Source organism: Hipposideros armiger, unplaced genomic scaffold (genome assembly GCF_001890085.2).
Source record: "Hipposideros armiger isolate ML-2016 unplaced genomic scaffold, ASM189008v1 scaffold_176, whole genome shotgun sequence".
Taxonomy (NCBI): domain Eukaryota; kingdom Metazoa; phylum Chordata; class Mammalia; order Chiroptera; family Hipposideridae; genus Hipposideros; species Hipposideros armiger.
This window is the reverse complement of record NW_017731526.1, coordinates 2,894,457-2,921,074: the sequence shown is the minus strand read 5'-3', so window position 1 is coordinate 2,921,074 and position 26,618 is coordinate 2,894,457. Positions and strand designations below refer to the sequence as shown.

General features: G+C 35.1%; 1 protein-coding gene and 1 pseudogene across 1 annotated transcript in view; both read right to left on the bottom strand.

The window, feature by feature from the left end:
• Positions 1–26,618, bottom strand: part of SLC9C1 (solute carrier family 9 member C1) — a gene marked incomplete at its 3' end in the record, with an annotated part of 41,178 nt that overhangs the window by 6,253 nt on the left and 8,307 nt on the right. The window contains exons 4-11 of the mRNA XM_019652229.1: positions 26,389–26,554; positions 23,499–23,624; positions 21,262–21,423; positions 17,117–17,216; positions 13,221–13,364; positions 10,822–10,996; positions 4,697–4,778; positions 1,087–1,261 (exon numbers count right to left, since the gene is read on the bottom strand). Of these exons, the coding sequence (XP_019507774.1) occupies positions 1,087–1,261; positions 4,697–4,778; positions 10,822–10,996; positions 13,221–13,364; positions 17,117–17,216; positions 21,262–21,423; positions 23,499–23,624; positions 26,389–26,554 (1,130 nt within the window). The remainder of the gene's footprint in view (positions 1–1,086; positions 1,262–4,696; positions 4,779–10,821; positions 10,997–13,220; positions 13,365–17,116; positions 17,217–21,261; positions 21,424–23,498; positions 23,625–26,388; positions 26,555–26,618) is intronic.
• LOC109387957 (PDZ and LIM domain protein 1 pseudogene) lies at positions 1,995–4,389 on the bottom strand (annotated as a pseudogene).

The following is a 26,618-nucleotide window of genomic DNA, read 5'->3' as shown; positions in this document are numbered from 1 at the left end:
ACCAGAGTGGTGGCCTCATCCTTGACTTTGCATTAGAATCAGCTGAGTAAATGGATTAAAAACACATATTCCTGGGACCCTCCTCAGAACACCTTTATCAAAGTCTCCTGGGTAAGGCTAGGAAACCAATCCATATTTTTAATAAGCTTTCCAGATGATTCTGATGCAGCCAGGTTAGCAAAAGTCCACAATCAGATACTGGGAGTTACTAAAAAAAAAAAAAATCCCTGGATTTGACTTGGTATTTGTCTAATTTAGAAACCCTGGCAGTATTCCTTCAGGCAGAGGGCTTAGTTCCAAGCCCCCATCTGGAGCTTCGAGCATTGCTTTGTGGGTGTGAAATGGATTTGGGGGAATTCAATTTTGTAGGTACTAATTATCTTACATCAACACTCCTGGAAGTTGGCCCCTCATATTATCTGAAGCAGAAAAACATTGCAGTGAAAACTGGACATGACATAGGAGATAGCAAGGCAGCCATAGCATTGAAAAGGTCCCAGAACAACTTTTATTATTTCTTCTTTTATTACTTCTTCTTTTGGCAACCTAGATTGACTGATGAGTTACATACTCTTAAATGAATAAATCTGACTGCAGAGATTCTAAAGCATATCTCAGAAACAGATGGAGGCATCTCGCCCACATCTAAACATATGATGCTGGCTTTGAATTCTATTTTATATTAAAAATAATATTAACCATAAACTAAGCTCTAGCAAGTGTTTGTCATATCATAGCCTAAATAAATGCTGAACAAAGGATCCTGTCCACCTTCAATTTAGTAAAAAAATCTAGCCATTATCCTCTTTTTGTGACATCTTTTAAAGGCAGCTCCAATACACTACTCCTTTTGAATTTACAACATGTATTTTCTATATACTCAAAGAAGTTGTCACTTCTACTTTGCCCCACAGTGATCACAAAATTTCCTAAAATCCTCTCTTTGCTATTGTGGTAAATAAGAAGCTACCAATACAATATCTCTGTCAACTGTAGGTATTAAAAATTGTGAATTAATATTTATAACATTTATCCTTATTTAAGAGCAATCATATCTACTTTGAAGGAATAAACAAAAGATATTACTTGCTTACTGCATATGGGTTTTGAAGTAAAATTGCTTTCTCAACCATGCTCCAATCTGCATTAGCAAGATCTTTGTCAAATTTGAGTGCAGAGGCTGCAGACTTGGTTATCTCTTGAAAGTGTTGAAATGTATAATGAAGTGATTTATATTTTGTTGACGTGACATCATGAAGTCCTTTGATACAAAAAACACATTTTAAAATAGTAGGAACACCAACCACCACTTTGATCTGAATTATAAAGGTTCTTTTTGTTCTTATTGTACTAAGTATTTTTTTAAAGTTAAAGACTCAACATAAATTGTTTAATAATAGGAACACCAATAATTTTAAAATTTTCTGCTTTCATACTCCTCACAAAATCTGAAGTACATAATAATAATAATAATAATAATAATAATAATAGCTAATATTTATCAAGTGCTTACCATATGCTGAGCAAGCTCATCTCAGCACTTTGTATTAAGCCTTTTGATCACTTTGACCACCTTCTGAGGTAAGTCTCTCTCTTCCCAGATCGATAGATGAGGAACAGAGGAAGAGAAGTGTGATTAATTTTTGTTTTTTACTATAAATTTATTGAGTAAAAACAAAATCAGTGTCAGACATTAAATTCGGTTTGGTTCAAATTAGGCTGATGTCCATTTGCAGCAGAGATGAGCTGAGGTGAGAAAGTACCATGATGCTGGTATGGGGACACTGAACAGGACAATTTTCCATTAGTTATAAAAGCCGGCATTGCACAGCAGTGTGGGTCAGTTAGTAAAGGCAGGGGGAAGCGACATTTCATGAGCAGGGATAAAACCAAAGGAAGCAAGCACTTCCAAGAGAGGAGAGGGCCAGAGCATTTAGAGAACAAGTTACAACAGGGGCTGGTTGGAGAATAGTGTTGGGTGCAGATCTGCTGGCTCACTTGGGGAACACAGTGACCACATCATTGCCTTCGGGTGGCGTGACCCACTCTTGGGCATGTTTTCAACAGTAGATTTGATCTTCCACAAAGAAACGGCCCTTCTGTTTCACTTTTGTGCCGAAGTCAGTGCACACATAACCCTCAGGGTGGCAGTTGACGGTCCTGCAGCTTCACAAACCAACAATGCCGGTGCCACATGTGTCACACATGGGCAACTTCTAGGCATTTCCAATAGATGTGGCCACTTTGATGACTGGAGCTTTAATACTTCCAAATCCTGAGGGTTTGTTGAGATCCCCCTTTCTCCTCAGACTCCAGGGTTTCTTGCAAAACCAGGAATGAAGTGGGCTGTTTTGGGGGTTCATTTAGTTCCTGTTTCTCCTGCAACATCTTCTAACTTCAGATTCCTTGTCAATGACAAGTCCACTTGGAGGCTGAGAATGCTCTAAGACTGCCATTTGTTTCTGGTTCACTGGCTTTGACTCCAAGGCGCTGTTGAAGTTTTCAGAGGAGTAGAGGCCAGAGGGGCTGTTGTACTGGTTTGTGATGACCCTGGGGACAGGGCAAGGCAGTGAAGGGCTTGGCACCCCAATTCTGGGCACTTCCTATGTGCAGGACCTCTCGCGGTTCAGAGGCTAAGTTCGTCCTGTATAGATGACGTTTCCCTTCCTCTGTCACCAGAGGAGACCAGACTTTATGTTCAGATCTGGCTACCATGAGAGTCATGTTGTCTATGCAGCCCTTAATTTTGTTCTGAGCATCCATGTGCGTCATATTGCTGGTACTGTCCCCATCAATGGCTGTGATTACATCTCCAGTAGTACGTAAATTTGCTGTAGCAGCCTTGCTTCTAGGAGTGACCTGGTCTTGGCACTTTTTAAAACGAGTTTAGAAGTGCTGTGCAAAGTCAGCCCTCTGAGAGCAGCTCCATCTTCACATTTGCTTTTTATAAAAGAAAATCATGTGTTAAAGGTGCTGTCGAATGATCTCATTTGAGGCTATGAAGCAGCCAGGGCATTTAGCCCCATTTTACAGCCGTGATGCTTAGTTTTATGTGTCAACTTGACTGTGCCATGGGGTGCCCAGATATTTGGTTAAATATTATTCTGAGTGTGTCTGCGAAGGTGTTTCTGGATGACAATGACATTTAAATTGGTAGTCTGAGAAAAGCAGTTTGTCTTCCTCAATGTGGGCAAGCCTCATCCAATCTGTTGGACACCTGAATAGAACAAAAGGCTGAGAAAAAACAATTCACTCTCTGCCTGATGGTCTGCAAGCTGCAACATGCTTGCAGATTTGGACTGAAACATACAACATTGCCTTTTGTGGTTCTCAGGCCTTTGGACTGCAAATATATCTGCTGTACCTATATATCTCATATAGGTATAGATATAGATACAGATATATACAGATGTGCACACACACACACATACACAGTACACGTATATATCTATGTGTGTGTGTGTGTATATATATATCTCCTACCTGTATGTAAGATCATGTATATATGATATATATGTATTTATTTCCAGATATATATCTTTAGACCTCATTAAGGTTTGAAGTACTCTTACTCTCAGGTGCAAATTCCTTTTTTGAGCCATGGAAGCTTCTTTAAAAAGCAATGATGTCCCATGAGCAAATGTTCACTGCTCTCAGTGCAAGTAAACAGATGCTCCACAATAAGAATTTTAGGCTTATTTACCTAGTAAGTAAAACATATGATACTCTTTGCAAAACTTTACCTCTTTAATCTGTTCTTCTTATTTTACTATGCGAAGGCTCAGAATTTAAAAAAAAAGAAGAAAAGGAATATCAATTTTGTTACAAATATGAAGGGAGGGAGATTGGATAATGCAATATTATCCATGAAGATGAAATTTCAGATTGATAACAAATGCCATTAGAGTGAAAACTGTGAGTAATAGAAAGAATGAGAAGGCAGTTAAGAATACAATGGATTAAAAGCATCAGGACAATTTGCTTCTAGTTCTGTAGCTGCCATTACCTAGTTGTGTGACCTTGAGCAAGAACTTTAAATCTCTAGATGTCAATTTCTCAATTGTTAAAAGTAGGGGCTAAAAAACACATACTGCATTATGCAAATGTCCGCTTAAAACTGCTATTTTTGCTTCTACTCTCCTTATATCCCCCAAAGAGTTATCCTCAGAACTAGAGTGGTCTTTTCAAGACTTTGTCAGAGAAATTAGTGAATTTCACTTATAGTTTCTTCAGTAATCTACCACATGTTATCTTTTCATCCTTATGTAAGTGTGATTTGTTTACTCTGATGCACACATGACTCTCTGATATTACCCTATTTGACTAATTTACTGTTTTACCTCGCTCTAATGTAAGCTCCATCAACTTGGAAATCTTGTCTGTCTTCATAATTCATCACTATCATTTAAAATAGTGCCTGGCATATAGGAGGCTCTTAATAAAAGTTTGTCAAATAACTGAATAAATTTATTATATTATTTTACTTAAACTGGACTAATATAAATAAATAATCTTTTTAAATACACAAGCTTATTGGCCTAAACCATTCGTATGACTTTACATAGAGATCCAATTTTTTCTTCAATTAGACATCACTGATTTGTATTTAGATAGCTTTTTTTCTCAATTTCTAGTAATATTTAGCTTATTTAGAATATTTTTCTCTTCATGCAGAATAGTAGTTAGTGGGGCTTACCTAGTTTATTAGTTGCCACTGGCAAAATAATTTTATTGATCATCAGGGTAAGCATGCACACTGACACTGAATGAAATAATACCTAGAATTGAAGAAAACACTAAGTAAGTATTCAAGGCAATTTCATATATTATCTTCTGCACTTACCAGTGTAGATTAAGCTAGGTTGAGCTATGTCAGTAGATGCTCATGGTGGGGAGAATTTGGAAGTCAGACATGATGAAAATACTCTGGGGAGTCTCTATCTTCCCGCATATATATCATCCATGCTTTTGGAACCAAACAAAAAATCAGGACACATGGTTTGACAAGTAAACATATACAGACATTGGAAAAAAAATACTTGTCCTTAAATTCCATTGCTGCATTTCTTGGGCCCTGGAAATATACCTGTATTTTATTAATTCTTATCTACTGTACACACCTCCATGTACATGGCCACACAGTTCTCTATTCAACATTACCAGTACACCTGTATCAGACAATTCTCCTCACCTGGGGAAAGAGAACAACTCAGAGGCCTTGATATGTTTGCTCCACCTCATGCTTTGTCTCTCTGGCATCACTTTATTGTCAGCAAGGAGGAGCAATTCATGCCTTTGGCGCCACTTTTTTTTTTTTTTTAAATCTTATATCCCAACTTGGTCTCTGTAGATGAGTGGAGGAACACTTTCCAACAGAAGACTACACACTTCTGTTGATTTATGGGATTCTAACGTCCAGAACTTATGCTAAACTCTTAGCTAGTCCTGTGTTCTTTGGTCACAGATATAAGATTAGGGACCGAACATGAAACCACACCAGAGTCTCTCAAGGTTTCACATTACAATCACTTGGGAAACTTTAAAATATTGATGTTCAGGATACTCCCACTGAATAGTCTGATTTAATTCTTTATATGTGAAGCCTAAGAATTGGTCATTAGAGAAAAAAAACCAAGATATAATCTATATACATTGAAATTTTCTTGTGTATCATTTGACAAGTTTTGACAGTGCATACACCCCTATAACCCTCAATCCTATCACTATGTAGAATATTCTTATAACCACTCCCCCACCCAAATTTCTCCAGTGCCCTTTCCCAATCAATCCTCCACCCCATGAGAAGATCTATATCTATATCTATATCTATATCTATATCTATATCTATATCTATATCTACCTAAATCTATCTATCTATAATCTATATCTATTTATATATATAAACATCAGGGGTGCCAAATATATATATATATATTTTTCCCCTGACTATTTGTCCCTTTCCCATCCATTTCTATAAAACTATCTTTTGATGACCTTTTTTTTTTTTTTTTTTTTTAGCTGAGCCATCCTGCCACCTGTTGGCAGCTCAGCAGCAGCTCAGCTCGGGCCGGGCATCAAACCGCTGTTGCTCAGAGCTCACACTCTTGAGCGAGCTCTTAACCAACTGAGCCACTCAGCCAGCCCTGATAACCAATGTTTTTAATATTCATAGTTTCCAATTATTATTATTTATGTTCTAAGAACCCTTTATCTGTTTCAAGGTTACAAATGAATTTTCTTACATTTTCTTCCAGAACTTTTAGAGTTTTTTTATTTTATATTTAAGCCTATGATCTACCTCGAATCAGTTTTCTTGTCTTATAGGTTTCTTTCTTTATTATTTTTATTTATTTTTGTTTGTTTTAAGTGTACAAAGCAATGTAATAGTTAGACATTTACACCCCTTACAAAGTGATACCCACCCCCCAATCTACTATCCCTTGACATCGTATATAGCTGTTGACCAGTTTTATATACAGTTTGAGGTTAAAATAGATATTTTATTTTCTGTTTTTCTAAATGACTATCCAGTCATTCATCAAAAAGGCTATCCTTTCCCCCTTTGAAGTGCTTTGGCAACTTTGTCAAAAATCAATTGACTGTATAAATGTGAGTCCTTTTTGGACTCTTTATTATATTCCATTTATCTCATTTTTATGCCAGTATCTTAACAACTTAATTACTTTATCTTTATAGTAAGTCCTTATATAAGATAATATAAAACCTCCAGCTTTGTTCTTCTTTTTCAAAATTGTTATGGCTATTCTAGGTCCTTTGTATGTTTATATAATTTTAGATTCAGCTTATCTATTTTTAAAACAAATCTGCTGGTATTGGATTGTGTTGCATATAGCAACAGGCTAATCATCTTGAGTCTTCCAATCCATGAATATGACATATCTCTCCATTTGTTTAAAGATTTTAAAATTTCTCTCAACAATGTCTTGTAGTTCTCAGTGCACAAGTTCTGTACATTGTTGAAAGGGGTCTCTAAGATGGCTCCCAAGGACATCTACTTCCTGATATTTAGGTCTATGTGAAATCGCCTCCCCTTGCATGTGGACTGAACTTATTGGCTCACTTCTAATGAATACTGAGTATGTCCAAAGCAATGGGAACTTACTTCCAACTTAGGTTATAAAGAGACTATGGCTTATGTCTTGGGTGCTTGTTCTTTCTCACTCTCTTGCTTGTTTATTCTGAGAGAAGTTATATACAATACTGTGAGCTGACCTATGGAGACACCCAAGTGGCAAAGATCTAAAGGAGGCTTCTGGCCAAGAGCCAGCAGGAAATTAAAGGCCTTAGTCCAACTGCCTGTAAGGAAGTAAATCCTGTCAACAGTTATGCAAGTGAGCTTAGAAGCAGATTCTCCAGCTCCAGTAGAGCTCTTTGATGGCTGCACCCCCAGTTTATGTTTAAAAGGAAGTTTAGGAGAGACACTGAATCAGAGGCACCTGGCTAATCTGCACCTAGATTTCTGAAAACACACACACACACACACACACACACACACACACACACACACACACATATGATTACCACAACAAATTTAGTTAACATCCATCACCTCACATAATTACAAATTTTTCATGTGATGGAACTTTTAAGATCTAATCTGTTAGAAGTTCTCAAATATACAATACAGTACTGTTAACAATAGTCATCATGTTGTACATTACATCTCCAAAATTGTTTGTCTTATAATTGGAAGTTTGTACCTTTCGACTGCTTTTACCCATTTCCTCTATTCTTAACCCCCCACCTCTGGCAACCACCAATATGTTCTCTGTTTCTCTGAGTTTAGTTTTTTTTTTTTTTTTAAGATTCTGCATATGGTATTTTGAAAGTTAAAGTAATACTTTTGGCCACATTTTTTGGATTAAAGCCTACTTGAGCATAAGATATTATTCTTTTTATAATTTGAAAATTTATTGGCTAAAGATTAAAAAAATTTTTTTTGCATCATGTATAATCAGTAATTTTTTTTGTAATATATTTGTTGGTGGTTGGTATCAGAGTGGGCTAGCCACATAAAGTGAAGTGTTCCACCTTTGCTTATTCTATAGAAGAGTTTGTGTAAAATTGGTGTTATTTATTCCTTAAATGTTTGGTATATTTAGCTGGTTAAGCTATCCAGGCTTCTGGTTTTCTCTTTGAGAAAATTTAATTTATATATCCTATTTCTTTAACATATATAGTGCTATTCCAATTTTCAATTTCTTTTTGTGTCAGTTGGGTAAGTCGTATTTTTTGAGGAATTTAACCATTTCATCTAACGTGTTGAACTTTTTTGATATAAAGTTACATATGATTTCTACTTATTATTATTATTATTATTATTATTATTATTATTTGCATTTGTTACATTTATTGTGGTAAAATATACATAACATAACTTCCTTTAAAGATTTTTGAGTTTTATTGTGTCTGTCAGTTGATGTACTGAAAGATCACAGTATCCTGCCAAGGCGTGGTTTTAGTTTTTCTTAGACTGGGTCTAGAGTAAACCTTACTTACTATAGGGCACAATCCTTATTTCTAAGGCATGGTCTTTCTGTAGTCACAACTTAACTCTTCATGAGGTTTATACTGTGCCTAGCCAGAACTCCAGTATCTCTCAATACTGTGTGGCCTCCAGAAAGTCCATTCAGCACAAAGCTCCCTAATGGCTCTTTTCTGCCAATCCTCCTCTAATTCTCTGATTGCACAGATTAGCATTGAACTAATGACCTAAGGGGTTCCGTATGCAGATTTCTAGTGCTATTTCTTTCCACACTTCTTCTCTCCCTGTCACCCTGTCCCACAAATTCAAGCTGCTTCATTAGCCCCAACTCTATTTTTTACACTCAGTGAGATTACTGTTCACTGTTTGGTCTCCACGTCTTTATGCCACAATTTGTAAGAAAGACAGAGTGAACGTGAACTCTCGTAATGTGTCTATCCTTCTCTCAATGATCTAACCATTCAGTGTGCTTACCCAATACTCAAAATCAGTTGCTTTATATATTTTAACCCATTTTATAGTTATTTACTATGGGAAGTGAGTCTAATATCCATTGTTCATCATGGCCAGGCCCAGAATTCTACAGGCCATGGAATTTTTCTAAAAGATCCTGAAGCATTCTAAAGTGTATTCAAGGTTGAGGACCACTAAGTTAGTTAAATATAGTTTAATAGTAATAAGAGCTAACATTTATATAATAAGCATGTAGTACAACATATCAGGCTTATCCTAACTACAATTCTATAAAGTAAACACCAATATTGCCCAATTATGCAGATGGAAAGCTAAGGCACTATACTTTACCCAAGATCATTTAATTTCTGAGTAGTAGAAATAGGATTGAATTGCTATTTTTAACCTTTTACTATAGTATCTCTTCGTGAGTCAGCTGTAGGATTCAGCCAAATTAAACGAAGGAAGGATTGCTACTTTCTTCTCAACCAGTTATTACTGGTGAAGACATTTTACTAAATGATTCTATTCACTAAGATTTTATTTCAAAGCAGGTCTACATGGCATCATTATCATTGCCATAGCTCATATTTATTATATGTTTATTGTATACATTGAATATATTCTATTTATTGTACATATTATAAACATACGCTAAATAATGTATAATGGATTTTATGTATATTTTCAATTTCTCATAGTAACCCTTTGAGGTAGTGGTATGCTAGAGTTGGCTCTTACTAGTTTGTGAGCGCTCATGATTAAATCTTTAGGAAGTTTATGAACTGATTGATGTTCTGTTGGTGAGAGTGATCACACAACAAGAGTTGGTAACTACTACACATTAGGGCTCCATCCCCCCTGCTAAAGCTACTTGTTAAACAGTGGCAAACTAGTGGTATTCTTATTAAGTCCATTTTGGAATGAGGAATTGACATATGGGCTGGGGGTGAGAATTAAATAACTTGCTGATTGCCACATAGCAACCAACTAAAATTTTCAGAACCCAGATTCATGTACAATGTTCACCATTACACTAGTCAGGATGTATGAGTATGGTGATGACACTGGCCTTAATTATTCACACAGGTGGATATAGGTTAAAAAGAAGGGGGAGGTCATGTAACATTGAATAATTTTGGTTTTAAAAGCAGTGTTTGGCTATTTAGTTTGTAAATGTTTGAGCTATTATTTAATTAGACATGTATAATGACCTAGCCATTCTTCCCTTTACACTTAGAATTAATGTTTAAAAAAACAAACAAACCCACAATGGAAGTGTTAGATGCATAGAAAATCTGTGATGTCTGCATAGAAAGTTTGTTCCAGAGCTCCTTGTAACTATTTTACTTGAGATGAAGTAGAGGGAGGGTCATGCCCATCATGTTCTGTTAGGGAGACTTTGGGGGTACTATCTTAGAGATAACTTCACTTGACAATGAAAATGTTTTTATATCTAGCATTACTAAATGTGGCCTCATAAAGTTACGGAAGGCAATAGAGCTAATCATAAGTAGGTTTCTGCTTTTCTTGAGTTGGTATTAAGAGTAAATAAAAATAAAAACATTTATTAAGTGCATACTCTGTATTAGGTACTATTTAAAAAGATTTGTAATTTCTAATTCCTTTAACCTTTATAATAAACTTATATTTAGGAGTGTGATGAAGGAATTTAGAGGTCCCTAAGCTAGAAGGGGGAAGAGGAAAGTTGCCCGTTGTTCCTCCTCTCCCCAGTCTTGCCATTGTAGCTAATTCACTCCCACCGGTCAAGTGGGGTTGAGCTACCCCACTACAAAAGCATATTTTAGTACACAGCAACAGGTTTTATAAAATATTCAAATAAAAAATATATCTTTCTTTACTTGCAATCTTTCCTTCTCAGATGCCAGAGAAAGGTCAGAGTAAGCAAACAGAAGGGCCATGGTTATATTAGGCATCCCTCTCATTTCACTCCAGACCATTATGAATGCCCAGCGCCAGTTGAACCCGTCACCAAGTCGAGACAAAAGAGGGCTCATACATAGAATGACCAGAAGTCTAAAAGACAAAACAAATTTTAAGAAGTTATTCTTGTCATAGAAATTTATTTCCATTTCATCCTACTCTATTCCTTCCAATCTATTCCCTGTGGAATTGCCAACTCTCAGACGAACGAGTCATCTTCCACACACTGTTGGCATAGATCAAAGACAGGCAGAAGGAAATTTCATATAGAGACATGCCAAGAGAATGGCACTAATATTCTCTTTCTTTCTTCCTGTTGGGTAGGTCGTAGGATAATTCAACATCACCCTTGAGTGGCGCTTCTTCAGGTGGAAAAGAAAAACTGAGAGATGTTTTGTAGATATATATTCTATACTGAATCCCAAAAAGAAGTAAAAGCAAATCTAATGAATAAGAAGTAAAAAAACCCAAGTCGTCTCCCCCCCCAACACACATTATTTTATAGATTTAAATCTTGCTGAATCTGTGCAATATTGGTCAATTCATTTCTATTTCTTCTTTCAGTTATGTATCATTCCTACACTTTATACTATTAATAATTGTATCTGATAATTTGGTACTAATTTCCATTTACTTGGCACTAGCTGACTTGATGTTGACTCCTAACTCATTTTCCTAGATGAAAGTAGAATGTTGACAATTTGAATTGTGGAGATTAAAGAATTGTGGAGATTAAAGAATTGTGACTCTGGTGATGGTGGGTTTTCCTCCTCTCTGTCATCTCCTTTTCAGCTACATGGGCAGACTCTTTTCTGCCTTTTAACATTGAAAAAGAAATTACAAAAATTGTTCGAGCAAAAAGGACATTTACAAAGAGGATTTCTTTATGATTGTTTAAAAAGCTATTTCTAACTATAATTAGTAGGAAATTACTTGCTATATAATAGCAAGCAACCAAACCAAGAAAAAAAAATTTATTTAAGATAGGTATTTAACTTCATGAAAGCTCATAGAAAAAGAAAAACCACTGGAAAAAAATGTGCCAAATGTTAACAGTGGTTGCTTCTAGATAATAAGATTATAAAAGATTTTTTTCTTAGTATCACTTTTTAAAAATTTTTATTAAATTTATTGGGGTGCCATTGGTTAGTAAAATTACATAGGTTTCAAGTGTACAATTCTATAATATATTATCTGTATATCACATTGTGTGTTCACCACCCAGAGTCAGTTCTGCCATCAGCATATATTTGACCCCCTTTTCCTTATTCTACCATGTCCCTCCCCCTTACCCTCTGGTAACCACTAAACGGTTGTGTAAATGAGTTTTTGTTTCTTTGTTTATCTTGTTCATTTGTTGCTTTCAATTTTATATCTCACATGAGTGAAGTCATGTGGTTCTTGACTTTTTCTGTCTGATTTATTTTGCTTATAATAATCTCAAGATCCATCAATGTTGTTGCAAATGGTAGTATTTCATCTTTCCTTATGGCCAAGTAATATTCCATTGAATATATGTACTATACCTTCTTTATCCAATCATCTTTTTGAAGGACACTTCAGTTGTTTTCATGCCTTGGCCATTGTGAATAATGCTGCAATGAACATAGGGATACATATATCTTTAAGGATAAATGTTTTCAGGTTTTTGGGGTAGCTACCCAGAAGAGGGATTTCTGGGTCATACGGTAATTCCATTCTTAATTTTTTGAGGAACCGCCATACTGTTTTCCATAGTGGCTGCACCAATTTACATTCCCACCAACAGTGTGAAGGTTTCTTTTTCTCCACAGCCTCTCCAGCACTTGTTATTCCTTGTCTTGTTGATAATAGTCATTCCGTCAGGTGTGAGGTGGTATATCATTGTGGTTTTGATTTCCATTTTCCTAATAGCTAGTGAGGTTGGGCATTTTTCATATCTCTGTTGACCATTTGCATGTCTTCTTGGGAGAATTATCTGTTCAGTTCCTCTGCCAATTTTTTAATTGGATTACTTATTTTTTTTGTCGTTGAATTGTATCACTTCTTTATATATTTTGGATATTTATATATTTATATATTTTTGGATAATATCTCCTCCCATTGCGTTGGTTGCCTCTTCTTTCTAATTTTCAAAACTTTTATAGAGGGTTTGCATTGCTTTGAAATGCAGTTAAAACTGAAAAAAAAATACTAAGAACTAATTTGCTAATGATTCCTTAAAAGGTTTAAGAGTCAGTTTTTCATTCTAAGGAACAAAACATTTTTATTATTTAAAAGAATATCTTTGGGTTTATTCAATATCCTATAAATAGAAAAATTCAAACGACATTCTTACCTTATAACAGCAAGTGTGAAGTAGATATTTAATGAATAATATATATCAGAAAATGATATATATAAATATGTATGTGCAGGAATTAGAAGTCCAGTGAAAGTAAACACCATGAGAAAAGCAACAAATGACAGACAATTCCAGAATCTGCATTTTTCAGAAAAAAAATTAAATATAGTTATAGTTAATTAATCTAACATTTATTGCAAAGCTTATCTATGAGTGAGGCATTGTGCTAGGCATTATCAAGAAAATAAAGATGAATAAACTATCAACACTCAAGGGGCTTATTTCACTGAGAGAAAAGAGCACTAAGTCAAGTAACCAAATAATTCTAAAGTAATTTTAATCAGCTTACACTGAATGTAAATGAGTGTCTTTCTTTTGGGATTGACTTTGAAAGACGTGTTTAGGTTGTAGTTATGCTATTTTTTTAGAACTCCTTCAGTCATCGTGGTTCATAGAACTCGAGAATACTGATTTTGAAGTTCTTGTACTAAAATTATTGATTTTGAAAGGAAATACTGAACTGCCAGTCTGATGTACATAGTGATAGAATTAAGCCTTTGCCTAAAATGTAGCAAGCACTTAGAAGATATGATAAATCTTTTATTCACATGAATGCCCTTTGCAGAGTCTTCGTTGGGGATTTGTGATGCTGTGCTTACTCAAGTGCTCCAGAGCCCAGGAAAGCTCTTCATCATTCTCAGAGCTCATGTTTTCATCAGCTGCATACAAAGCAGTTTGAAAGAGCACACTCCAATACCAATATCAGTCATGTTTGGGTATTGGGACTCTAGGAGGCTATTTAAAACTTACTTCTTGTTATCTTTCTATATATTTCATATCTCTAGTGTCCACAGATTTATAACAAAATTAATGTATAAGGTTAAAAAGGCACATGAGCACAATTTTATAAGAGGAAGGTTTTACCCGTACGGTGCCAGGCTGTCCCTGAAACCCTTTAAAGATCATTTTCGTCTCTTCTTCCAGAATACTGCTTTTGCTTGAAAATGAATTCAATACTAAAAGCAAGCCTTTCTCTGTTACACTAATCAGAAATCTCTGTTTCTGAACTATATTTGAGAGATACAAATACTTAGGCATTATCAGAGAAAAATTCAATGTAAAACATTCTAGCCTAGGAAATACTAGGTCAAATCATTCAAAATATTTTTGCTGTGGCTGAACTTAGGCTGATTACTCTAGACTGAGAGCTGTCATCCCCTTTGTGTATATGTATGGCCATACTTTAAATTCTGTTATCCTCTGGAGTTAAATATTGCATCCAACATTAATTTGGAGGAAAACACACTAAGATATATTTTATGACAATTATGTAATTTTTGTATTTTTATCCTCCTTTTGACTTCCCTATCAAAAGCAAATCCAATTGTTGGACACTCCCTACCTCCATCACGCCCCCCAAAAAATTCCTCAAAACATTATTCCCACCTACCCATATAATTAAGGAAATCACTTGTAAACATTGAGTAGGACAATTCAATCAAGTGAATGGTGAATATGATCCACTATCATATTTCGCTATTCATTTAACAATTACGTAACAAAAAGTTCTCCTTAACACTGTGGAAAAATGCCACCAAATACCAAAAATCACAGTCTCATTAGTTAGCATAAGATGTGATCAAATCAATTAAGCCACAAATATTGAAAAGTTGTCAAGACTTTTGTCTTGTGGTATTCTACCACACCTTTCATATGTGGTAGAAACTGAGAAAAACCTAATGAGGAGAAAACCAAATCCTCTAAGGAATCAGTCTCCATCAAATTCAAGGCGCTACATGAATAGAAGCATAAAGAAGTGAGGCAGCCACTTCTGCCCGTATGTAGGGGAAGCATGCCAGTATATAGAGGATGCACATTTCAAGAGCAGACACACTAGGACACAAGCCCAAATAAGAGCATGTTTGGCATGTTTGAGAAAGCAAGGTGATCAGTGTGGCTAGGACAGGGTGGGTGAGAATGAGAGTGGTAGAACTGAATCACAGAGGTAATGGAAGGACATATCATACGACTTTGTTTGCCATTAAAACAACTTTGACTTTAGCCAAATGAGGTAAGAAGCTATGAGATGATTTTAAACAAAATAAGTCATTTGGGTAAAGAGGAAGTGAGGCAGGTGAGAATTAGTAAAAGATCATAGGATCAATGCATTATAGTCTCGGTGTGTTTGCAGGATTGTTAGAATTGGGGTCCTAGAGGATATAAGCTGAAAAGATGGGAGATGCTGTCTCACCTCTCAGAGAAAAGCATGGACCTGCTGTAGGTGGCTGTAGGATGTAGTAGGATTTATCATTATTACCTTAGGTTTCTACTATCTTGGAGAAGAGAAGCTGGTACATATCATATTTTACATACTAAGATTCTTGAAGTTGAGATTGTGAAGTGGTTATTTATATGACCATATAAACTGAAGCAGAGTGGTGGACATGCTCATAGGAGGAGAGGGGTTCCAGGAACTGAAAGATGAGGAAGTAGAAGGATCACCTGTGTGGGTATTGATCGACGTCACTTAAAATGGTGATGGAGTAATGTTGGAGAGAGTCACAGTGAGAAAGAGCCAAAATCTTCACAATATGGAGCATGTGACTCAGGGCTCTAGAAGGTGGCAGATGATATAATGTGATGGCGTGAGCTTCAAAATTAGGTTCTTCTGGGGAAGGAGGAGGAAGAAGAATACAGAAATAACTGAGGTATAGAGCCTACCTAAACTCTAGCCTCAATAGCACCAGGGTGAGAAAGATACCATGACTTGTAAGGAATGCAGGGCAAGTATGTCTTCAGGGGAGATCCAGCTTTCAGTTAGAGCAAGGAGGTGAAGGGAATCTTCAGAATCACTTCTCATAGATATAACTGAACACTTGTGTAACATTTTTAATTCTCCCTACAACCGTGGCCCAATTAATTCTGCCTAGCTGCTAGTACAATTGTCTTTCATTGTATTTGACATGCAATTTTAGTGAAGTGCTCCGAAATCTTATAGGATCTTGTATTTTTAAGCTTCTGACTTTGGAATTTATTTTATCTTCTATATAACACCCTCCCAAACTCCAAATATCATTGATCATTTTTAGGGCCTCCATTAACATATGAGTATATGTTGCTGTTGTATAATGTAGGCCAAGTTCTTACCCTCTGTAGTGTAGCATTATAGAAAGCACCCTTCTTTTAGGCTGACACAGATTCCACTCACCCCTCAGCTGGGTGCCCTTGAGCACAGAACAATTTGTACACTTCTGCTAAATGTAAGTCTTGCTTATGTTTAGTTTGCCATACTTTCTTTTACAACACTGCCTGTGCTCTTTAACTGCCCTAGCTTGATCTTCTAATTGTCCTTAAAATATTGGTCCTCCACTCTAGTAGTAGGGCCATGCTGAGCCATAAATGGAGCCTGAAGCAAAAGAAACTATCAGCAATATTTATCTTATCTTAATTTAAAATTTCTATAATTTCACCGTGGATTTTTACATTAATTTCCAAAACAAAAATATTGCATTAAAACACTGTTTTATCTTGATTACTGAGTTTTTTTAACACCCTCTTAAATTTTGTGCCAGAAGTGAATGCCTCACTTGCCTTACCTTACTTCTGGCCTTGTCTAATTGATTAGACTGGAAATGACTGAGTAGATGGTTAGGAGTTTGAGGGACTTTGTGGAAAAACATAACCAATGTGAACTCAAGGTAAAGTTACAAGTTTTGCCTAAAATTAAAGGAGTAGAAGACACAGGCAATAGAGATTTTAAGCAGGGTTTTTAAGTTGGGTAGTTTTCAAGTCAGCATCTTTCTTTGACCATGTAGATGTAGTTGTAGTTATTATTATGATATTATAGCTTCTAATGTATGAAAGAAAGTAAAAATGTATTAGCCACTTACACCAGAAGCAACTCTTCAACTCCTGGTTTAAAACTTGTAGAATTTAAAAAAAGTCCCATAATGACCATTGTGAATATTCCAGACATTCCAGCTAGTTCACCTAGTTTTAAAAATAAATAAATATAAAATATTAATTTAACATCAACTGTGGCACACATTTTACCAGGGATGAAAATATCAGATATCTTGATAGTACAGTGACTTTATAGAGAGGCTGATCCACTTGGTTTCAACAGAATAATATTGCAAGTTATTACCACCGCCTATCGTATCACCCTTCTTCCTCCTCAGATCCACACACGACTGTGTAGTTAAGTGTGTACTGGATGGACATCCTTACACTGCTTTGGCTTCAGATCATTGGCATCAATACGGAGCTCATAAAGTTCTTCGTGGGCCTTAGTGAGGTTAGAGCACCCTCTACAGGTCTAAGTTTTTCAGAGAGGCACTGGCTGAATGAAAAGGGAAGTACACTGATAAATTCCTTAAGGACTAGCCTACTCCATATGCCTTCTTTTTGGGAGACAGTAGGAGATAGATATGGTTTGACTTTGTGACAGCTCTAAAGGAGATGAGCCAGGAAAACAACAATATGAATGTACTTCCCTAGTTTAATTTTGTTTTGGTGCATTTACTATAGGGGACTGAAAAGCCTAAAGAACTGTGGCGTATTTTTTAAAGTCGTTCTCGTAGAGAGCTAGCTTCCAGCATGAGCCCCCGTAGCTTATGAAACTAGTATATTATCATTGTGAAAAACTCAAATAATATGGTACATTATAGAGTTTATATATAATTAAAATAAAAAAGAATACAAGTAATGCCACTGCCACTACCTCATGTATAATTTTAAAGAAAATTTTAATTGGAATTTCTATTAGGGAGAGGATTATATTCACCTAGAATAAATAATTTGATAAACTAATTGAGACTAGAGAATGGTACCCAAAGGGCAGCTTCAAGCATTAAAGGACGCTTGATGAATTTATATATTGGAGACAGTAGTAAAATTAAGCAGGGAACATGCATGGAAAAGTGAGGAAAGAGGAGTAGCCATTGGATCTCATAGGACTATGAACTACATAATGTAACTTTCCCTGTGAACTCTCCTTGTCTCTATATTCAATAAAATTTACTAAGAAGCAGAAACTAGGGCCGGCCGAGTGGCTCAGTTGGTTAAGAGCTCGCTCAAGAGTTTGAGCTCTGAGCAACAGCGGTTCGAGTCCAGCCCGAGCTGAGCAGCCGCTGAGCTGCCAATAGGTAGCAGGATGGCTCAGCTAAAAAAAAAAAAAAAAAAGAAGCAGAAACTGTGGTATATTTAAGAGCAGGCAGCAGAGATCATGAGGAAGGAAACTCCAGAAACTTTTAAAAATCATAAGATCATCTTTGGATTTTCATAAGCTATAGAATTGGGAATTTTATATACTTGGATAAAGATCTTTGAGAAGAATGGAGTACCCAGTGAACACTCATGACATACATCCAACATACATATACACAATAAAGTCACACACACACACACAAAAGAAACTACAATGGGATTATACAGTAATACAGTTCTGTAATGGGCTTCTTTCTTTAATAAAACAAACTTACTGTTTAGCAGACATTGTTCTAGTTAATAAAAATTTTTGGTTTAAGACTAAAGAACTTCATGGATATGCCACTTTTATCATATCATCATATTTATCAAATTGCCATATGTATGCCTTCTGTTTCTTTGGTTTAGTTTGTATTCCTTTGTTACAACAGTTGTATTTTAATTACTGTAGGCTTACTAAATGTTTAATTCCTACCTAGTAAGGGAGGTTATCCACTTTTTAAAAAATTGTATTGCTTATTCTTACAATTAATATTCCTAGAAAAACTTTAAAAATTGTTTTGTAAAATTTCAAAATCCTCCCAAATTTTATCATTGTTTGATTCAGATCATGATACATTTTAATTTGATGAAATTAGTATCATTATTACACTATTGAGTTTTCCCTTTTAGAGATGAAAAATTACAGTTTTATATTTTTTTATTTTAGTCCTGGCCAGAAATGGTACCTCAGCCAGAAACTAACACTTTAGTAAGTCATTTTTAAATCATGAAAGAAGAGGGAACTGTAGACATAGGTGCTTTAAGATCAAGTCCTGGGCTAGTTGTTGTATCTTGTTAGGTAATGGTAAAATTTGAAAAACATTTATGATGATTGCCTCAAAGATGCTAACAATATAAACATTAAGCCAGGACAGAGTGAAAATCCTTTTGTGTTAGATTTGTATTTACTCTGTATCTTGTTTTTATGAATTTCTATCCTAGAAGTTTTCTTTCTAAAATGTTTATTGAGGCATCTTGACTCAAAGTTTAAAATTATTCTGTTGGGTATAACCCTTCGTATTGAGGTAATGCTCACTTACTAAATGATGCTAGAGAAAATTATATTTGCTGGAATATATTTTTGTAAGAATTTAGGTATATACAAAGGAGTACATGATGAATGTACTGGTATTGACTGATCATTGTTTCACTGCCTATTAATTCATTAACTTGATCCTGTAACCTCACTACATTATAATTAATTGGCTTTAATTCACTGATTAGTTAGGAAACCTCACGATCCTATGTTCTGCTTTTCTTTCCTCAGACATGAAAATAATGAATGAACCCTGTGTTACTCTAGCACTTCCAAAGAGAAGTTTTTCCCTGTCTCAATTTATTCAAATTTTATCCTACTCAGTAAACTTTTGTAGTTTTTCTATTTAGGTCCAAACTTCTCGTTAAATTTATTCCTTGAAATTTTATAACTTTTTGTCAATGTAAAGAGAATAAAATTAACATTATATTTTCTAACTAGTTATGGTTGGCTTATAAGAACACTACTGATTTGATTTTTTTTGTTGTTTTTTTTTTGTTTTTTTGTATATTAACCTTCTATCAATCTGTTAAAGTGCCTTGCTGGTTTAGTTTCTTAATTCTCTTGGGTTTTCTATGTAATCTAAATTGTTGTGATTAATGTAACCATTTTCTTTTTCAAAATATGTACACACATTTTTTTCCTTATTGTTTTAGCTAGAGCTTCCAGATCTACTTTTTTATTTTTTTTAGCTGAGCCATCCTGCCACTTGTTGGCAGCTCAGTGGCAGCTCAGCAGCAGCTCAACAGCAGCTCAGCAGCAGCTCAGCTTGGGCCTGGCATCTAACCATTGTCGTTCAGAGCTCGCAATCTTGAGCAAGCTCTTAACCAACTGAGCCACTCAGCTGGCCCTTCAGATCTACTTTTAATCATAGATATGAAAATAGGCAACATTGTCTTATTCCTAAAAGTAATGGAAAGACATGGTATAAGTTGGTAACTAGTATTATCACACATGCCAACTCCAAATCACTTGTAGAGCTGTCTAAAAAGCTGGGTTAACTATGATTCTGAGGCTGTATCAGGAAACAGTGATATGGCTAAATATCAAAACCTGCCATATTTCTGTGAGAAGGGAGTGGTCATAAATGGATTAATAATAGTGATAGATTTTCTAATATTTAGCCTTACTAGATTTGTAATTTGTATTTTCATTTCCTTTTTTATCATAGAGTTACCAAGAGAAGCACATTAAATTTCAGGCAGTTAGAATTATTTTTTAACACCGTCCTTTTGTAGTTAGTATTTAAGTGCATTATGGCTGAGCAATGTTTGGAATTATATTGAAATGTTCTTGTAGTCTAGTTTATTTCTGTAAATGGTTTACAGCTATATGTAAAGGATATGTATTCTGTTTTGGAGGTAAATATATATATATATAAAATAAATCACACATTTAAGTTTTTATTTAAATCTTTTTATAGGCATAATAATTTTGTGTCAAATTGATTATGAAGTTATTTGGGAAAGGCATGCTAAAATATCTCATTGCAATTATGAGTTTGCCAATTTTATTTGTCTTTTATAATGGTATTTATGTATTTTGGCATATTGTTTTCTGTTGTATAGTATTCATTATTTTTTTTATCTCTTTGCTATATTATTTTAACAAAAATATTCCTTCTAGACCAGTTGAAATTTTGTTTTTACTAACTTTTGCCTGGTATGTTTATTTTGAATTTTTATCTTTGATATCTTTTTTCTGAATTTCTTTATGTCACTTAATTTTAGGCATAGGCCCCTCACTTACAAATAAAAAAGATGAGGTACAAAACCGAAAAGCTGAGACTTATGTGATTGACATCATCACCAAAAACAGCAGACATCCACAGTTGAATCAGTTTTGAACTTAGAATTCCAAATAAAAAACTTGCTACATAATATGTCCATATTTCATCCACAACTTTCTGGACTGCAAGAAAGAAAAGTAAACAGAAACAGTTAATAGAACTTACTCTTAATTTTAAGTGATACTTTGGGTCAACTTTTCTTTTTGTCATTATCTTTAAAAATAATGCATTCATTGCATTTTGGATAGATGTAGGGTGTTTTCTTATTCCTAAATTGAAAACATTTCTGTTCAAATGCTGCAAACCACACTTAAGTTTGTAAAATTCAGTTCATTTAGTTTAAGAACTTTTTTCAGTCCCCTTGAAGGAATATGTGTTTTTTACACGCCAAACAGTGTAATAAATTTTGGAGATACAGTAATGAATAAGAAATAGCAAGTCTTTAAATTCATGGCATTTATATTCTAGATGTAATGTAGAACATAAAGGAAATATAGAAAAAGGAGCACCTTTGGGTCCCAACTGAGTAAACTCCTATATTATCCTGGCCTGTAAAACCAACTGGTTCCTTATGGTTGGGCATTTCATTCTTTCCAGTTTTTACCCTGATAAATACCAATGCAGTGTATATTTCTGTACATAAATTTTTTGTACTTCTCTGATTACTTTTTTAGGCCCCAGAAGTGGAATTATGCACTAAAGGATAGTTGGCTCTTTATTAATATTGTTATATTTTGCCAGATTGCTTTCTATAGTGATTGTGATGCCCTTCCCAAGAAAACAGGAAGTCTAAGTCCTTGATATGCTCCTTTGCTGGAATCAAGCACGCTAGTGGGTAAGGAAGTCCTCCCCACCTTTACAGAGTGAGGAACTAAGGAACAGAATTTGAATCATAAATAAGAGTGGGTTCTTGGGTCAGGAAAACCTGAAGGGTCAACTCCAACTGCAATAGGTGGAGAGTAAGAACAAAACCGAAACAAAGAATGAGCAGCAGAAAACAGCGACCATGACAAAACAACAACAACAACAACAACAACAAAAAACAAGGCTAAATTGGGAGGAAATTTTTAGAACTGTGCTCTGAGCTGGTAAAATGAAGGGAGAAAAAAAATTCCTGTATGAATCCTTGTCCATAGATGTCCAATGGTGGAAGGGCACTATTAAGAGTACTGAGGCGATTTAGACTTCTTTTAACCTAGCCTCATTCCCTTGGCTGAAAAGGAGCCATGGTTTCTACATTTGCCAAGTGGAAAGATTTAACATCTGCAGGGATAGTGTGAAATGAACATAGGAAGAGAGTTTCACGAACAATCCTCTATGCCATCTCTGTTCTAGGCCACAGTGATAATTTGGGAACTCCAGCACCTCGTATAACTGAAACAACAGAGGCCAACTCTGGTTTCAGAAGAGTGCAGGGAACTGGAGTTAGAAGACCCAGTTTGAAAGCTGCTTTCTCCTTTAAGAAAGGAAAATAGCTTTTAATCAATAAAATGTTTGGAAAAGGTAAGAACTCTCAAGCAATAACTCTTCTTAGTTTTTCCCTCTTATAAAACACATGCTAACTTCAAAGATAAAATAACTGTTTAAATAATTGCATAAGTTATAAAAATAATGATCACTATGAAAATTATTGATTCTCAATTGTGTCAATTGATATCAATGACATATAAATAAAACATTGGTTAATCTTATCAAGTTTCTTTCTTAAGGGAAATTTTTCTTTCAAAGCTATTAAAACTTAGGAGAAAGTCCTAAAGGGTAACAAAATAAGTTCACTATTCTCTTCTTCCTACAGAAGAGCTTCTATTATTGTAGTTTCTACCATTATTATTTTAATAGGGTGATTGCTTATAAGTTTTACTCCTCTGAGACCTAAACAAACACAAAATTCTGTTTCATTGATTATTATCGAAATTACGAGGCAAGCTCTATGAAAGTAAGTACTAGTGTGTTCACGGCTGAATCACCAGGGCCTAGGGTAGGAACGACCACATAGTACATATCAATAAATAATTGTTGGATTAATGAATTTGTAGTGCTTTTTGTAGTGCTTTGTAAAAGGTAAATCACTACAATAATACTCACAACTGTGCTATACAAGCATAATTTATGGTAAAATGTTACAAAATCCATGTCAGCTTTTGGAAAACATAACGTGCCAATTTAAGAAATTAAGAAAAAAAACATAGACCCTTACCTAAGGAATTGTTATTATTTTTCAGGCTGGTGTTAATATCCAAAATACTATGAAACATAATAAAAGATATTACAGAGGTCATCAGACTTTCTCCATTAATTAAACTGATGAGGTCTCTAGAAAGACCTATGGAAGGGAAAATATTTTCTTTAATGTGGGAAAATCTTCATTAATATTAAAGGTTAAAATTTTATTGGCAAGTAGAAGAAAGTTCTTAGCTATGGATTTATATCACATACTTTCTCTACATACTTAAATAAACTTTAGTCATTTTTGAAAACTCTTCAAGGAAACTTAATTACTTGTCAACTGTAAGTTAAGCCTAGACCATCATATTTAGGTACCAAATTAACTGTGCTTGATTATGGTTTATATATTTGAGATAATCAACTCGAGCTCTCATTCCTGTTTCAAAACACAGATGAAAACATGAAATTCATTATTTTTTAAAATTCCGTGATTTGGCCTATATACTAAATACACACATCATGTATTTAAGGCAAGATCAAAAACATGATGGAATGATAATGTAAATCCATACACCAAAGCTTCATAACACTACCTAAGCAAAAGATCAAGGCAATTGTCCAGATAATCTCACTATAATAGAAGTGGATTTTCCCATACATTCCTTTTCAGTGGTTTTAGAAATCAAGGTCCATGAATGGAGAGCACCCTGATATTATCTACTTCCATCTTAACGTTCTTTTATTTATGATGATATTCAAAGTTTAGATATCCATCAGTTATCATTTTTCTCTGCCATTAAATGCTCCTGTAGTGGCAAAACTATAACCTTGAACATCTTTAATAATTTTCTAAATTCTCATAGGAAGGAAATGTTATTACATGGTAAAAGCCCTTCTTGTGAACCAATCATGCTATAGTTGTGATCACAACCTACTACAGTAAGTATGCTGTTGGGAGAGAAGAAAACCAAGGCAGTCTGTTTTTATGGAAGCTAATTGCCTTGATGGTCCGATTCTTCACCTGTCTCTGTACATATGCCCTTTGCTGCAAGACTTCCTAGTTTCTTTCTTCAGACAGCTAGTCTGTTTTATTACAAAACTTGATGCAAGCAGAGGCTTGAGAAAAAATTCTGCTTCCTCTCTCTTCGACCGCTGTGGCCATCATGGCAGACTTCCTTGGCTACCCTACTGGATGAATGTGAGAAATATGTGGAAGAAAGGTGGATTCTCCTACTTGAGGCCATCCTAGGTCACTTGGCCTCCAGACGATCCTCCAGATGACTGTAGATTCATTCGCTGAGCCAAAATCAGCAGAGCACAGCCCATGTCATCAGAACTGCCAGATTCATGAGAAATAGTACATAATTGTTGTTTTAAGCCACTATGTTTTGGAGTTTTTTTCCTTACTCAGAAAAACCTAACTGATACTGTTGTATAATTATTCCATTTTAGAAAATGGAACTATAACCAAATGTGAACATTTGGAAATAAATAATAGCAATGGGGGCATAAGAGGAGTCAACAGACTATAAAGAGCTCAAGACAATGTGAATGTTGGTGGACAGACGCCCCATTTGAGCTGGCACGTTCTTTTAATGCTGGCTCGTGGGTCCTCCTCCTGTCTCCCCCGCCTCCTCCCCCACTTCCCCCTCCTCCTCCGCTTCCTCCTTCGCCCCACCTCTTCCTCCTCCTCCTCCTCCCTTTTGGCCCCCTTTTTCCCCTTCTTTTTCTCCTCCTCTTTTTTTTCTTTTTGAGAATAAAACTTTAAAATATGAAAATCTTGCTTTTAAAATTCGGGCAAAAATATTTCCAAGACAAAAATATTTTTAATAAGATATAAAGTGAGGAGAAAAACAAAATTCTAAAAGTAATGGCAAGATGGCCAAAAATTGCCAAGAATAACCTTGCAAATTAATCCAAAAAAGTTATTTAAATTCAATAATGGCAGGCCAGGAAATCAGTTGAATACTAACTAGATTAACAGATTATAAAGTTAAGAGAAGCATGGAATGCTCTCAGGTAGCACAGGATGCCCCCAAATCTTTTGAGTAGAAAAGGGGCTGACACTGACAAAGTCCCTAGAGGCGAGGTTAGGAGCTTACCTCACAACCTTGATCTCCTTGTTTCGAAGACTTGGCTTTCCTTTATTCACATAGATACACTTGATGTGTCTCCCCTACTCTATTTCGGCTTGCCTCAGATAGCTCTTTCCCCTTTAACTGGCCATAAAATATAAAGTGTGTGTATCTGCATGCACACATCTGCAAGTGTGGCATACTAAAATTCCATTCTAAAACAAATGTTCTAGTACTCATTATTAAAAAGTGACTGGAGGAAAACAAATTCTAGAATGAGGCTCTTGGATTTTCAGTGCATTACATTGACTTGGTATTTTACTTTTAAATATGTATTTCTTTCTCCTAAAATAGTACACACTGAAAACACTGTATGATTAATGATTTTATTGTTTTGTACTCTTCGGGCTTTTGGTTTGAATGGTGACAATGACTTCAAAGGCAAATCAATTTTTTCTTACAAATGGCATTATTTTAATGACAGTGTTTTCAAAGGAAAAGAGGTGTTGGACAATAGAAATGTCACCACAATGTATATGCAATATACATTGCATATGTCCTGTTGGTTCAAGGTAGCGCCATGTATAAAGTCAAGGATTTCAAATGATGTCCTACTCTAGTCCACTATTGGATGTAAGATTTTAAAAATATATAATAAGTAAGCCCATCTCTGCCATTTCATTCTGTTTTAAGCATTACTACCTGAATTTTTATGCTCAATCCCCAACGCCCCAGTATCCCACTTCATGTTGTGAAAAGATACAGTAAACAAAAGATCTTAAAACTGGACAAGTTAAATGCAGAATAGGATGTTTTAAATATAGAAAATGAGAAAAATATACCTACCAAGGTTTCTTATAGAAGCTGCAGTCAGCATGGGATCTGAACACACAAGGATAGCTGAAAATAATAACCACGGGGTGCTTTTCAATTTTAATTTATTCACCGATGCCAGATACCAAAGAATTGAGGAGTAATTTATCAAAAGACCAGGAATTGTAATTAGAAGTATCTGCAAAGCAATTTTACGGATAGAAAAATCAGATTGCCTTGGTATTCCATTTTTAAAAGCAGAT